The following is a 16,337-nucleotide window of genomic DNA, read 5'->3' as shown; positions in this document are numbered from 1 at the left end:
ACTAAAAATGAAGAGGGTGCATTTTAAAAAAATATATTTTGTGAGGGTACATGCACAAAGGAGTTTGAAGATGCTACTCTAGGTACCATCTCCCTTGCCCCTTTCTCTATGACTTTGCTCTTTTGATCATCCCATCTCCCTTCTGAAGCATCCTTTTCTTCCTCTCAGCTGGCTCACTCCCATAGGCACATGTACCCACTATTATCTACATCTTCAAGAAAACCCTTCCTTGACCCCCACAACCCACCTCCAGTTATTGCCCAATTGTTCTAACTCCATTCACAGACAAACTCTTCTGCACCCGCCATCTCTGCTTCCTCGTCTCTCATGTACTCTTCAATCTGTTCCAGTGTGGCTTCACTCCAGCCTCTCCACCAGAATTCCTCTTCCGATACTCAACAGTGACTTTTGTGTGTGTGTGAGAAAACACATGCATGGGCTTCCCTGGTGGCGCAGTGGTTGAGAATCTGCCTGCTAATGCAGGAAACACGGGTTCGAGCCCTGGTCTGGGAAGATCCCACATGCCGCGGAGCAACTAGGCCCGTGAGCCACAACTACTGAGCCTGGGCGTCTGGGGCCTGTGCTCCGCAACAAGAGAGGCCACAATAGTGAGAGGCCCGCGCACCGCGATGAAGAGTGGCCCCCACTTGCCACAACTGGAGAAAGCCCTAGCACAAAAACGAAGACCCAACATAGCAATCAATCAATCAATCAATAAAGAAATCTTAAAAAAAAAAAAAAAAAGTTGCTTAAAAAAAAAAAAAAAGAAAACACATGCATGAGTTTATTCATTGCAGGATTTTGTACACACCAATGACTTCTCTGTTGCTAAATTAAATGGATTCTTTTAAATTCTCATCTTGCTTGCCCTTTCAGTTATTTTCAATAGTTTATCACTCCCTTTTTCAGCAGTTTACCACTTCCTTCTTCCTGGCTTCTAGGACACCACCCTTTCTTTATTTTCTTCTCACCTCTCTGGCACCTCTTTATCAGATTTCTTGGCTGGCACCTTCTAATCATTGCAGCTTCTACGTACTGCCATCCCTGTCCTTGGTCCTAAGGCTCTCTGTACACTTCTTCCCTTGGTGATCTCATCCAATATCACAGCTTTAAATACATATGTATACCCATGACTCCCAAGAGTATATCTCCAACCCAGACTCTCCTCCGGGCTCAAGGCTTGTATTTCCAACTGCCTACTTGACAGCTCCACTTGAATGTCTCAAAGGCATTTCAGGTTTGCCGTGTTCAAAACTGAAATCTGAACCTGTCCCCAACACAAAATAATGACTCTATCCACACAATTATTCAAGCCTGGGAGTCATCCTTAAGATCTCCCTCCCCCTTACTCCTCCTTCCCCCACATCCAGTCTAGCACTGAGTCCTGAGATTCTGCCCTCAAAAGCTGTCTTAAATGTGTCCGCCTCTTTCCATCTCCACTACCACCACCACCATCCTGGCCAAGCCCCCATCATCTCTCACTTGAATGATGAGAGTAGCCTCCCAACTGTCTCTCTAATTCTGCACTTGTTCCCCTTCAGTCCATTCTCCATGGAGTAGCCAGAGTGAACTTTTTAAAATATAAATTGGGGAATTCCCTGGCAGTCCAGTGGTTAGGACTTGGCGCTCCCACTGCCAGGGGCTCGGGTTCGATCCCTGGTTGGGAACTAAGATCACACAAGCTGCGCAGCGTGGACAAAATATATATATATATATATATATATATATTTATATATATATATATATATATAAATATATATATATATATATATATAAATATATATATATATATATATATATATATATAAATTGAATGACTCTCCTGCCCTAGTACTTCAATGACTTCTAATTACCCTTAAGAAAAAAAATCTCAAAAAAAAAAAAATCTCTTTACCTTTGGCCTACAAAGACTGCCATTTGACTTATCTCTCCAGCTTTATCAGTACCATTCGCCTCCCATCTTTCAGTCCGTCTAGGAAAAGCCCATTCTTACTTTGGGATTTTGCATTGCTCTCCTCTTTCCCATTGTTCATCTGATTAACTCTTACTCATTTTTGTCAGTCAAACATCACTTAAGATGTCTTCCCTGGGACTTCTCTGGTGGCACAGTGGTTAAGAATCTGCCTGCCAATGCAGGGGACACGGGTTTGATCCCTGGTCCACATGTCTCGGAGCAACTAAGCCTGTGCACCACAACTACTGAGCCCGCGTGCCATGACTACTGAAGCCCGCGTGCCTAGAGCCCGTGCTCCGCAACGAGAAGCCATCGCGATGAGAAGCCCGCACACCGCAAGGAAGAGTAGCCCCCGCTCGCCGCAACTAGAGAAAGCCCACATGCAGCAGCGAAGACCCAACGCAGCCAAAAAAAAAAAAAAAAAGATGACTCTGCAGTTTAAACTAGGTTTCCCTGCTTTTCTCTCATAGCACATTGTACTTTCCCTTAATAGTTTTACTATAGTTGATAAATATATATATATATATTTTTTTTTTTTTCCCCCAGCTTAACTGAGATATAGTTGACAAGTTTGTGTGATTGTTTGCTGTTTCCTGGATTGTAAACTCCAGGAGGGCAGACCCCAGGTTAATGTTGATATTTGCTGCCCTCATCCCATCCGCCCACTTAGAATTGTGGTCTGGCACATAGCAGGTGCTCAATAAATATTTGTTGAGAGAAATGAATTAGTGCACTGTTTGAGAACCCTGCCCTGTTCGCTAGGAGTAGCTTTGAATCTCCGCTTAAATTCTGGATAAGTGTTATTAAAGTTAGGACTGAGGGTAGGTGTTTCAGGTATTTCAGCTCACAGACCCTCTCCAGACCTCGCCTGCCACTCTCCACCCTGTAACGTGTAGTTTTCTGCCCATCCCTCTCTGTGCTCCTGGCTATCCGGTATCATGCACCATCCCTAACAATCACAGACCAGATAAAGAGGATTGTGACATGGACTCTAAACGTGACCGCGTTTGCGTCCCAAGGCCGGAATAAGACGCCAATGAGGGCTTCCCTGGTGGCGCAGTGGTTGAGAATCTGCCTGCTAATGCAGGGGACACGAGTTCGAGCCCTGGTCTGGGAAGATCCCACATGCCACGGAGCAGCTGGGCCCGTGAACCACAACTGCTGAGCCTGCGCGTCTGGAGCCTGTGCCCCGCAACAAGAGAGGCCGCGATAGTGAAAGGCCCGCGCACCGCGATGAAGAGCGGTCTCCGCACCGCGATGAAGAGTGGCCCCCGCTTGCCGCAACTAGAGAAAGCCCTCGCACGAACCGAAGACCCAACACAGCCAAAAATAAATAAATAAATAAATAAATAAAGTAACTATAATAATGGATCTATCCCTTCAAATAATTTAGATAGAATTAAAAAAAAAAAAAAAAAAGACGCCAATGACTCATAGCTCCATTTAGGCCGGCAAAGCGCACCACTCCCCTCCCCCACCCAGACCTGGGGGCTTCCACATCCATCCATCGCCAGGAAGCTCACGCTCTTGCCTCGATTCGGATCTTCCGTACAGCATGGCAGCCCCCGAAGGCGTCGCCCACTGCAGTGCCTTCCGTACAACATGGCCGCCTACAGAGAGCGCATCGCCCCCCTCCCTCCCGGCCACCGGAAGTTTCCGTTTGAAACCCAGGCGGCAGACCCGGTCTGCGGTACGGCAGTTATTGCCGAGCATCTTTTGAACCAGAGCGACGAGGCTTGCGGGCAGGAGCAGCAGGCGCCTGGGTTCGGCTCTCCCGGGGCGGGAGACTGGGCTGGATGTGGGAGGCCGATGGGATGGGCTGGGAATGGAGGATTTTCTCTCTCCTGAGTCGCGCTCTTCTGGGGTCCTCCGCCTGCTCGGGCCCCCTGGCCCACCCCTGGGTAACATTCACCTTGTACCTTCCAGGCCCCAGCCGTGCCGCCTCGTTACGATGACCAGCGTGGTCAAGACAGTGTACTTGCAGCCCCCCTCTGTGCTGAGCAGCGGCCTGCTCGCAGGTGGGTGTCACGCCGCCCCTGCCCCCGGGCGTTGCGAACTGGCCCCGGGTGGTCAGGCCAGGAGTATGGGGGATAAAATCGGTGGCTCGGAGTGGAGGGCTCCGGCAAGGGAGGGGGTTCTATCGGCTCTGACAACCTGCTAACTCCCCTAGAACCGGGCTGTCTAGGCTTGTGATGGGAGTTAGGGGAAGGGCCACATGGTGGGAATTTAGACTTGCCCCGCACCCCTGCTCCCCCAAACCGAACTCTGCTGCATTCACCAATTAGATTTAAGTTGCTGATTATTCTACAATATTATTCCCATTAAGCTAGGAATCCCTTTTTAAACATTTAACCTGTTTTATTTCCAGATGAGCTATCTGGAGGGACTGGGTTTGTTGTCAGGGAGGAGAGAAGAGAGTCATACGAAAAGCAGGATACTTAGGGAGCACTAGGGTTCACACTGTGTCTGGTTCACATTTGTAACGGCACAGTGTCTCTTATATAGTACATTCTCAGTAAGCATTTGTTGAGTGAAGTGAGAGAGAAGGGTCAGGCCTAACTAGTATTCAAGAATCTTGGGAGAAGAGAGATGGTTAAAAGCAATGTTTGGGACTTCCCTCGCAGTTCAGTGGTTAGGACTCTGCACCTTCACTGCCAAGGTCCTGGGTTCCATCCCTGGTCGGGGAACTAAGATCCCACAAGATGCCCTGTGCGGTCAAAAACTAAAAAATTAAATAAATAAATAAATAAAAATAAAATAAAAGCAATGTTTGATTGCTTTGCCATTTGCTTTGTGTTACTCGGCTTGTGGTTGAAAATCATCTCCTAAAGTCTGCAGTTGTTGAGCTGCCTAATCTAGAGATTATAGCACAGAATAGGCTTCAAACATCAGAACCTGTGATAGGAGATTTTGAAGCAGCTATTTAAGATCCCTTCCCAGATGACTCCATGCAGCTGACTGATGAGCAGTAGCAGGATTGACCTTTGAAGTAAATAGGCTTTACTTCAAAGGCTTCAAACGGTTCTGTTTGTCCTATGTTGCTTCAGAACACCTGAGTGGCAATTCTGGCATCAGCAGGACCTAGGAGTTGATGGAGGAAATGGAGCCGGTCTTATGCTGCCTTTCCCTTAGAAAGCAGTCTCTCGTTCAGTGGGGAGTGACTGGCATCTCCCCAGCCAAGTTGGAAGTTTTCATCCCTTTGCTTTTTTCCTTGTCCCAGCTTTATGATCATATGTAACCTCAATGGTTTAACATTTTTAGGCTGCCTCTCAGGATTTTAGATTTTAGGCATGGGGTGGTTGTTCTTCATTTTTTTGAATAGGTAACATTCAAAATAAATAAATATTCAAAGTGGGGAAACGATATACAGTGAAAAACAAGTCTTCCCTTCCTTGACACCAGCCATCCAATTCCCTCCTTCGCATCTCTCATTTTAAGGAGATAGTCTTTGTTGAATCCTGCTAAATTTTTCCTATGATGCAGTCCATAGGATCTAACAAATATGGGTTATTGAAACCAATTCCAGTCAATGAAGAGTGTTAATTTTGATCAATTTGCTATTGACACCTTTTTGCATGAGATAGATTTCTTATTGTGTGTAACTTATTAATACTTGAGAGAGGAGAAGGTAAATTCATGCACTCAAAGTTACCTTTTACTTCCAACAGAGACCTCAGAAAGAACCTTTTTAACACATGTTTTGTGGGTAAGAGGGGAAAATAGGATGTAAGTGCCCATTGAGTGTACCTATAAATGAAATAATTTGTTAGCCTGAGAAATCATATTTATTCCAAACTGTTGTGCAGCTAGAGTCATCAAAATAAATCTTTATCAAACACAAAGTTTCCTAATCCCTGTGATCCAGTGCTTTGTACCTCATTTCTTCAGCTTGATTTAATTGTTATGGCTCTTAATTTAGGTCAAGCTTAAAGGAGCCATTTTACAATGAACAAAGTGAAAGTTAGTATAAACTAGAAGAATCCTGTGCATGTGCTGGGGGTGTGTGCTTAACTCCAGAACAAGTGACTTGAATTTGCTATGGAATGTAAGTGGTAGAAAGATGTGTGTGGTAGAGGGCTGGCATAAGGGCTAGGGGGGAAATGCTCTCCTCTGGGGAAGAAGAATGTCATGTCAGGGCCATTTCTCTGGTTATCTGGCAGTAGCCTAGCAGGATCAGAACAGAATACCAAAAGGGAACCTAACGAGCCTCTAAACTTAACGATGGATAAACAGATTATAAGGGCTGGTGGTAAAGGCAGTCAGCATGGAAGAGGGGAAGAAGAATAGAGGAGCTAGTTTAGAGATGGTTTGTGAAATAACCCATGAAACTGTGACATGTTCCGTTTATTCAGTAAGTAGGTTTTGAACCTCTTAATATGCCAGATACTCTCCTAGATGCTGGGGCACAAAGATGTCTCTTAGAGTACTAGTTAGGGAGCCAGTCTGGTCAAAACAACTAAGCAACTGGTGAAACTCGAAGCAGCTTGAGTGTAGCCTTAGGAGAGCGGGCAGAGTGCTTAGGAGCTGAATGACATAGTTCCTTTCAACTGCTGTGTGAGGAAGGACTCAGCTGTGTTCTGCCTTGCTGACGGCCACACTGCCTCTCATCCTCTTTGCTTGTATGAATCTCCACTTTCACATCTATACCCTCTGGCCATTCAGTTTGCTGTATCAGCAAGCTTTTGGCTACCCTCAAACACACTGTACTGTCACATTTAAAGAATTTTGGTTTCTATTCCCAATTGGTCTAGAAGTCTTATTCTTCTGAATTTATAGAGTTGCACTGTTGGGTCATGATGCATGGGATTCCACCCTCTTGTTTTCCTTTGCAGATGCACAAACTCGAGCCACTTCTAAGAGCCTATTACCTGTTAGGTCCAAAGAAGTCGATGTTTCCCGACCTCACTCAGGAGATGCAGAAAATGATGTTACAAAAATCATCAAACCAAGACGAGACAATGGGTGAGAGTCAGAGCATCGGTATCCAATTAGAACATTGGGCTAGAAATTGCTCAGTACCAAGAATGAGGGCTTTTGAGAGCACAGGGTATCTGAAGGATTGGCCTGTAGTCAGTGGCCTATAGCAGTGCAGCGTTGCTGACCTGTTTGTCAGAACCCTCTGTGTTGATCAGGTCAGAAGAGGCACAGCCAGGGTTGCAATAAGAGATATTCTTTCCTCTCTCAGCATTTGCTCTGAGTGTACAAATAGCAGCTCTGCAGTCAAACGAGCCCTAAGTGGTAGTTGTGGCCGGTGGGGCCTAGTTGTTAGCCTAGGTTGCTGCTCTGAGCAGTCCAGCCCAGTGTAGTGTGCATGTGTGTCCCTCTACCTGGTGTTCAGCTCCCGTGTAAGTGAGGATGATATGAAGTAGCCACACTGTCTTGAGCAGAAACAGGTCTGTCAGGTTGTTGAGGTGGTCAAGAGGGGAGCCCGTGCCCTATTCATAAGCTTTTTTCAGTAGTCTGGGCTGAAACAAAAGTGCATGGGCCCTCAGAGCTTCTCAAGCTTGTGCTGTCTGGGACTTCCCTGGCGGTCCAGTGGTTAAGACTCTGTGCTTCCACTGCAGGGGGCACGGTGTTCGATCCCCGGTCAGGGAACTAAAATCCCGCATGCTGCACATGGCCTGGACCAAAATACAAAAAAAAAAAAAAAAAAGTAATAACAGTACTGTGATTCTCTGATTGATTTCTTTGTTGTTGTTATTGTTTTAACTGAGGTATAGTTGACATACAACATTGTGTTAGTTTCAGGTGTACAACATAATGATTTGATATTTGTATATATTGCAAAATGATCACCGCAGTAAGTCTAGTTAACATCCTGATTTGTTTTTGCTTCTCTAGGCAGCTGAAAGCTACAGACACTGCCACCAGGAGGAACATCAGGAAGAGGTGAGCGTCAGGGTAGATGAAACCTGGCCACCGTTTTAGGGTAGTGGAGCTCAATCCTGCTTGTACATCAGAATCACTCACAGGACTTGTTTTACTGTGTTGGAGTCTGGTGCCACCCCAGAAATCTAGATGGGATTTTCAGCGGTGAGGCACAGCCAGGTTTGCGAACCACTGTCAGGGCAAGAATCAGTGATGCTACCATCTTGAGTACCAGACAAGAGTTTGGGGGCTCCATGCCAGGACCACTGCCCCAACCTAGCTGTGGCCCATCAGCAGGAGCGGGAAGCCCTCAGGATGGGAGAGCCTGCGTGTGGTTAGTGATTTCGAGATGAGTGTCCTGCTCCTGCTGCTGCTGCTGCTGCCGGTGAAATTCTGGAGAAGGATCCATTTGCTTGGACATTTTGCAGTCCTGCAGACAGAAATAACATAAGCTGAAAAGTCTGTAGAAATAGGTTTTAATTCCACATCTGTTATTTGGGCATGACTTAAAAGTTCTGAAGACAAAATACTATCAAGAAGGACTCAGAACTTTGAAAAGGCTTAATATTGATGATGATAATGGCTATTACTTTTTTTTGATTTTTTGCATTTTATTTTATTTATTTTTTTATACAGCAGATTCTTATTAGTTATCTATTTTATATATATTAGCGTATATATGTCAAACCCAATCTCCCAATTCATCACACCACCACCACCACCACCACCACTTTTCCCCCTTTGTGTCCATACATTTGTTCTCTGCATCTGTGTCTCTATTTCTGCCCTGCAAACCGGTTCATCCGTACCATTTTTCTAGGTTCCACATATATGCGTTAATATACAATATTTGTTTCTCTCTTTCTGACTTAATTCACTCTGTATGACAGTCTCTAGATCCATCCACGTCTCAACAAATGACCCAAGTTCGTTCCTTTTTATGACTGAGTAATATTCCATTGTATATATGTACCACATCTTCTTTATCCATTCGTCTGTTGATGGGCATTTAGGTTGCTTCCATGACCTGGCTATTGTAAATAGTGCTGCATTGAACACTGGGGTGCATGTGTCTTTTTGAATTATGGTTTTCTCTGGGTATATGCCCAGTAGTGGGATTGCTGGGTCATATGGTAATTCTATTTTTAGTTTTGTAAGGAACCTCCATACTGTTCACCATAGTGGCTGTATCAATTTACATTCCCACCAACAGTGCAAGAGGGTCCCCTTTTCTCCACACCCTCTCCAGCATTTGTTGTTTGTAGATTTTCTGATGATGCCCATTCTGACTGGTGTGAGGTGATACCTCATTGTAGTTTTGATTTGCATTTCTCTAATAATTAGTGATATTGTGCAGCTTTTCATGTACTTCTTGGCCATCTGTATGTCTTCTTTGGAGACATGTCTATTTAGGTCTTCTGCCCATTTTTTGATTGGGTTGTTTTTTTGATATTGAGCTGCATGAGCTGTTTATATATTTTGGAGATAAATCCTTTGTCCGTTGATTCGTTTGCGCGTATTTTCTCCCATTCTGAGGTTGTCTTTTCGTCTTGTTTGTAGTTTCCTTTGCTTTGCAAAAGCTTTTAAGTTTCATTAGGTCCCGTTTGTTTATTTTTGTTTTTATTTCCATTACTCTAGGAGGTGGATCAAAAAAGATCTTGCTGTGATTTATGTCAAAGAGTGTTCTTCCTATGTTTTCCTCTAAGAGTTTTATAGTGTCCGGTCTTACATTTAGGTCTCTAATACATTTTGAGTCTATTTTTGTGTATGGTGTTAGGGAGTGTTCTAATTTCATTCTTTTACATGTAGCTGTCCAGTTTTCCCAGCACCACTTACTAAAGAGACTGTCTTTTCTCCATTGTATATCCTTGCCTCCTTTGTTGTAGATTAGTTGACCATAGGTACCTGGGTTTATCTCTGTGCTTTCTATCCTGTTCCATTGATCTATATTTCTGTTTTTGTGCCGGTACCATATTGTCTTGATTACTGTAGCTTTGTATTATAGTCTGAAGTCAGGGAGTCTGATTCCTCCAGCTCCGTTTTTTTCCCTCAAGACTGCTTTGGCTATGGCTATTACTTATTAAAAGTTTTGTGTCAGTAGCTGTGCTAAGAATTGTATATGTATTCTCTCTTATCCTTCATGATAATAATATTATGAGATGTGGGTATTCTAGAAATGAGGAAACAGCCTCAGAGAGGTTACACAACTCCCTGAAGGTCATATACAACTATGTGGTGATGCCAGGATTCGAACCAACCCGACTCCATAGCCCATACTCTTAACCCCTCCACCACTTCATCTTAGTACGATTATCATTACAGCTGTAAGCCACTGAGTAAAGAGAAATCAGAGGAAGAGCTCAAGGATAAGAACCAGCTCTTAGAGGCCGTCAACAAGCAGTTGCACCAGAAGTTGATGGAAACTCAGGTAAGCGATCCCCCAGACCTGCCATCAGCTGCACTGGGTGATGCTTGTGGAATCCTGAGGGACCACGCCAGGTGCCTGAGCGCAGAAGGAGAAGATGCCAGGCTTGCACTGTGGCTGCCCCTGAGGAATGGGGCAGGCCTTACCTGTCTGTATGGCACCCCTACAGGGAGAGCTGAAGGACCTGACCCAAAAAGTGGAGCTGCTGGAGAAGTTTCAGGACAACTGTTTGGCAATTTTGGAGAGCAAGGGCCTCAACCCAGGTAAGAGACGGCACACAACTGCCTTCAAAGGAGTCAGTGCATGTGCCCCTTCCTGGGTGATTCTGGACTGTGCATCAGGGGTCTGGCATGGTGTCAGCTGACCCAGTCAGTGCAGGGGTTGCCTAGCAAAGCCCTGAAGATTTGGGGGAGCTCCTCTCTGTTCTGTTGTGATGTTGACTTTGCCTGCCCAGTGGAGTTTCAGATGGTTGTGCAGAGAGGATTCTCTCTTTCTTATCTGAACACTTTATACCATTAGTTTGGTGCTGACAGGTATGATCTTGCAAATAGATCAGAAATATTTTCTTTCTTTCACGGGATATAGCATACAGGTAAGCTTCACAGGTGGAGAGAGAGATAATACTGTTGAAAGGGTTCTTAAAGCTGGCTAGTTAGCAGAATCACGGTGTTTAAAATGTGATTCCTGTTCTGACCCTGTCCCTAGAGGGCAGAGTCTGTCACAGAGAGGAAGCGGAAGAAGGGATTACCCCAGGACTGTAAGAGAGCCTGAATTGAGGAGCCTGAGAATGCCCAGGGAAGGAGCCCAGGCTTGTTTGAATTAAGGAGCGCTGACTTTGAATGCTGCCATTCACCTGTGCATTTTAGGATATATTCTTGATAGTCATCGTATACGTTTTTGGATGATTTTAATTTCCTATGTGTATGCACTGTTTTTACCAAAAATAATAAAATTTTTTAAGGCCTGAAAAGCTTTTAAAAACAGTTTTGTGTATTGTAAACAAAACCAAAAAATACAACCTATACATTTCTTTTGGACAAATTTTCCGCTGAGCTGAGGAGAAAGCAGGATGAAGTTTTGGCCATATCCATACCTAGAGAGGAAGGGGAGAGAAAATCCAGCTCTGGAGGGTAGGCGTGGGTGACCTTGCCAAGGTGAAAACTCAGGGGAGAGAGTTTTTAGATGCTTAGAGAAGTTTCCCTCATGAATACTTCTGTGGAGGGCTTTTAATTTTCTTTTAAGTTGCAGTTCCCTAGGCAGGGCTGACTTTGTTGTATTTACTGGTTTTAGGCAGTGAGACCCTGGCATCACAGCAAGACTCCACCACGGATCACATGGACTCGATGGTGAGGGTGTGGGTGTGAGTGGGCGAAGGCCCAGTGAGCGTGAGGCCCTGCAGATCTAGGCAGGTCTCTGCCGTATGCTCGGCAAAGCCCGCGAAGCAGCCTTCGGTTATCCAGGGTAGTAGAAGAGGGTGGTGGATGTGTACTCAACATAGCATATTTTACTTGGAAGGTGACTTTGTGCTTACAAATATGAGTGAGTCTAAGTTGAAAATGTACTACTTTAAAACCCATAGTAGGGTGGACCAGTAGAGACAGCTTTCTGGTTTCTCTATTCTTTGCTTTACCAAATTTCTCCCCTTATTCCTTTGCTGAGAACTGTGTCTTACAAAGGTCCAGCCTGAATTAAATCTGTCTTCTCTTTGGTTCCTTCCCTGAAGTAGGAAGGCAATTGTTTGCAATTAAAGCCTTTTGAGCTTCTGTGATCTATTCCCCAGGAAGATCAGTTGTCATTTTAGAATCCTAGAATACTAGGTATGGAAGCCTTCCTCAGCTCCCCTAGGCGATTTGTCACCCCTTTAGTGGCTACTGCCTTCCGTTCATATTACCTGTGTAGCACAGAGCACATGGAGGTGGGGTTCTCTGTCCATCCTGTGGACTCAGTTCTTCCAGGCCCACAAGAGAGCCCGGCACTTTTGCGGACACTCAGTCAGTGACTGAACAGATGGGATATTAGCGATCATCTGATTCAACTCCCATGAAGAGATTAGTTTATATGAAGAAAGTTCTCACATTTCAATAAAGATTTGTTACTACATTGTACTTTTCTCTTAGCTGCTGTTAGAAACTTTGCAAGATGAACTGAAGCTTTTTAACGAAACAGCCAAAAAGCAGATGGAGGAGTTGCAGGTGAGAGGCAGACGTCTCCGCAAGGCAAAATTACCATTTCCTACCACAATAGGTGGATCTGTGGAGGGCTCTTTCTTATTTATCTATTTATTCATTTTTAATAAACTATGTTGTAATAATTTTAGATTGCAGAAAAGTTGTAAAGATAATGGAGAATTCAACTCCCCTAATATTAACATCTTACATTATCATGCTATATTTGTCAAGACTAAGAAACCAATATTGATGCATTACTATTAACTAAATTCCAAGACTTTATTTGATTTCACCATTTTTTTCAACTAATTTTCTGTTTTAAAGACTCTTAGAAATGTTCACATCTGCAGGGCATGAGGCAATGTGCAACACACTAGGTGGTTCCAGGTTGACAGTTGACACCTGTGTGAAATCCATGCTGTAGAAGCTTGATATCTCAGGAAAACCTGTAATAGGAAACCCCGGTTCTTGGGTCTGGACCGCTTTGGATTGCTTGGATGCACCATGGGATACTACACGGAATCCCAGAGGATTTCATTGCTCCAGTTGAGATAACAGACTCTGTAGTAGAGAGAGACAATTCCTAAAACCAACACAGATAAACAAACCTAAGATAGAAAAGACAATGTCTGTCAGTATCCCAGTGGTCTTCCTCAATGAAACAGAAGCATAATGTTCTGGTTATGGTATTGTCTTTCCTGTGAGTCAGAGTTTGGTGGTTTTTTGTTTTTTGTCTTTTTTAATGTCTTTCCATGCAGGCCTTAAAGGTAAAGTTGAAGATAAAAGAAGAAGAGAGGGCCCAGTTCCTAGAACAGCAGACCTTATGTAACAGTCAAGTAAATGATTTTACAACAGCCCTTGAGGAAATGGAGCAGCTATTAGAAATGTGATAGAAAGCAGGTGGCCACATGGCTCCCTCTTGGGGATAAACTCTCAGAGGAGGCCACTTAAGACGTCTGCTTCTTGGCCATGATCTTCTAGGACTCACCATCCCCAGAATGAAAACAGTTTCTGCAGTAGGATTAAGGACAGTTTATGCTGGAATGGCAATTCCTCCTTTAAGCAAGCATTCCCAGCCTTCAGATTGGCCAGCTCTCCTGAACCTCACAATACGTAACTGAGGCCTACAAGAGAGGGGGCCTGAAAGCTTGGATCAACCTCCTAGGCAACAGAGCGGCACAGAATTAGTATCAGGAGACTAAACCAGCCACAGCCAGAGAAGCCAAAAGGTCACATTCAGACGTGCGGGAAGAAACAGCGGTGCGCAGGTGCTCCGCGGGAGACATCACTGAGGAGCCCTGTGGTCCCCTCCTCACTTGGAACACATTCTGTCCCATCCTGGTTGGGCTGTACAACCTCACTGTAAATTTATGAACTGGAAGTTACCTGAAATGGCTTAATAAATGGGGTGAAGGTATAAATAGCAATAACACCTATGAAACAATACACCTTGGAGCTTTTAATCTAAATCAGTTCTGTTTTTTTTTTTCATAAAGTGTTACTTTTAAAATAAATATTTCTGTAAATGTTCAGACTGCAACACTGGCAAATGAAAATAGCCTTTTAACCTAAATACGTCCACTGAATACTATCGAACTAATCTAGGTAACAAGTCCAAGCCTCCAGTTTCACCCAGAATATTTTTCTTCCACTCATTAAATGCTCTGTGGCTAGTGCCCCCCCCACACCCCCCAACCCCATCTTCCAGGAACATTAGCTAGTCTTCTGTGGTGTTCCCTGTTTGTAGCAGTGGGTGCCACACTCCGTCCACCAGGTTTGTGTCACTAGCTGCCTGCGTTCCTAAGTATGCGTGTATCTCTGCTATTGCTTTGCTCGGCCAATCCTGGACCTGGCCCCCTGGATCCTTAGTCAACTGAAGTCCGCAGCAGCCACCCCCAACCCCTGCAACCGCCAGATCACCAAAGGCACCGCCATATTTCATAGTCAAACTAGGCAGACTTTGGCTTTGGCCATCTCCCATTTTTTTCTGCACCTCTCCCAATTTCTTCAGCAACTCCCCCTACTCTTCAGCATTATTGGGGCTGCCCAGAGCCACCCAATCAAGTCAAGTAACGTCCCACCCTAACTTGTAGGGCTAAAATTCTTTTCCTTCATACACATACAACATTCACACAGTTGGTTATGTCCCAAATATTTTTGATAGGGAAACCCAGTTAAATAATTCTCACTGGTGAGAAGGGCTGAATATTTTCTTCTACCCATTTTCAGGATATTTATAGTTTAAAAGATTGTTTACCCAAGTGAATTTGTAATTGGCATTTCTGGTCCCCCCAAAAGTTCTACTTCCTTCTTGGAAGGAAAGGGTGGGAAACTCAGCTGTGAGATCCTCACCTCCTTGTCATGCCTCCCTAGTTAACTCCTAAGAATGGAACTATCCCAACTCCTCCATTACTCATGTTGCCCAGTGTTGAGATCCTGTTTGCTCAAGGTCTGGCCTCACAGGGGCCTTCACCTCACGACGCTGCTTTGCACCACCAGCCAGCATTTGTGCAGTCTTGCCTTTTCTTGTGTTCCCTCTGACCTCTGCTGCTCCATCTGCCTTTTGTACGTGTGGAGGTGTTGTGGTGCTTATTCTGATGTACAGTGTGAATAAGTTCATGCATTACATGAACCAGTGTGATCTGCACCCTCCACTTTGCTAGACGCTATAGGAAACTTTAATGTAGCATGACGTTCTTAACCTCAGAAATGCTTACAGTACATGTGGTGAAACATTGCACAGGTGATACACAAGTTGAATAACAAAGGCAATAGTTAAACAGTGGGTTGTGTGATATAGTTGTGTGCTGTAGTAGTTAACTCTGAGCTAGTTCGGTTGGGGGAGGCTTGATGGAAGCCGTAGACTGTGGTTGAAGGAAGAGTAATATTTAGAGAGGCTAGCTAGAGGGTTGAGAACTTTCCAGGTTGGTGAACACATGGAGATTTGGGGACAGTAGCGCACTCAGAGAGGGCATGGAAGCTTCACGCCCTTTCCCCATGCATCTCTTCCATCTGGCTCTTCCTGGGTTATATCCTTTTATAATAAACCAGATCTAGCAAATAAAATATTTCTCTGAGTCCATGAGCCATTCTAGCAAATCAATCAAACCCAAGGAGGGGATCATTGGAACTTCCAAGGAGAAAATAAAATGAGAGACTGAAGAAAAAAAAAAAAGTTGAGGGGATATCCAGATGAGTCTTAAGGAACTAAGTAAGAACACTGGGCTTCTTCAGAAGGTTCAAGATGAGAGGGGAGGGCTTCCCTGGTGGCGCAGTGGTTGAGAATCTGCCTGCTAATGTGGGAAACACGGGTTCGAGCCCTGGTCTGGGAGGATCCCACATGCCGTGGAGCAGCTGGGCCCGTGAGCCACAACTACTGAGCCTGCGCGTCTGGGGCCTGTGCTCCGCAACAAGAGAGGCCACAATAGTGAGAGGCCCGCGCACCGCGATGAAGAGCGGCCCCCACTTGCCACAACTGGAGAAAGCCCTAGCACAGAAACGAAGACCCAACATAGCAATCAATCAATCAATCAATCAATAAAGAAATCTTAAAAAAAAAAAGATGAGAGGGGAGGAATTCCCTGGTGGTCCAGTGGTTAGGACTCTGTGCTTCCACTGCAGGGGACATGGGTTCGATCCCTGGTCGGGGAACTAAAATCCCGCAGGCCATGTGGCACGGCCAAGATGTTAAAAACAAAAAGATGAGAGGGGATTATATCTGACGCTTAACCGAGCACTTGTAATATGCCATATGTGATGTTTATGTGTGTGCCTCCTTATGTTCATTCTCATGTTATCCTCATTACAGTCATACAAGGTAAGCACTGTTAACCCTTTTTATAGCTAAAGAAAAAGGCTCAGAGAAATTAGATGAAATTAATCCATATAATTAATTAATGAAATTAGTTAATGAAATGAAGTT

At 44.6% G+C, this 16,337-nt stretch overlaps 1 protein-coding gene across 1 annotated transcript; it reads left to right on the top strand.

The window, feature by feature from the left end:
• The first annotated feature begins 3,509 nt into the window (after positions 1–3,509).
• Positions 3,510–13,957, top strand: KNSTRN (kinetochore localized astrin (SPAG5) binding protein). The gene is given in 10 exon segments (XM_028166098.2): positions 3,510–3,582; positions 3,585–3,717; positions 3,881–3,972; positions 6,787–6,916; positions 7,796–7,843; positions 10,145–10,250; positions 10,417–10,510; positions 11,538–11,593; positions 12,365–12,439; positions 13,174–13,957. Coding segments are annotated over 10 exon segments (939 nt in total). The 3' UTR covers positions 13,306–13,957.
• The last annotated feature ends 2,380 nt before the right edge of the window (positions 13,958–16,337 follow it).

The sequence above is a fragment of the Balaenoptera acutorostrata genome, chromosome 3, assembly GCF_949987535.1.
Source record: "Balaenoptera acutorostrata chromosome 3, mBalAcu1.1, whole genome shotgun sequence".
NCBI lineage: Eukaryota > Metazoa > Chordata > Mammalia > Artiodactyla > Balaenopteridae > Balaenoptera > Balaenoptera acutorostrata.
The sequence above is the reverse complement of the archived record's forward strand: the minus strand, read 5'-3'. Positions and strand labels throughout refer to the sequence as shown.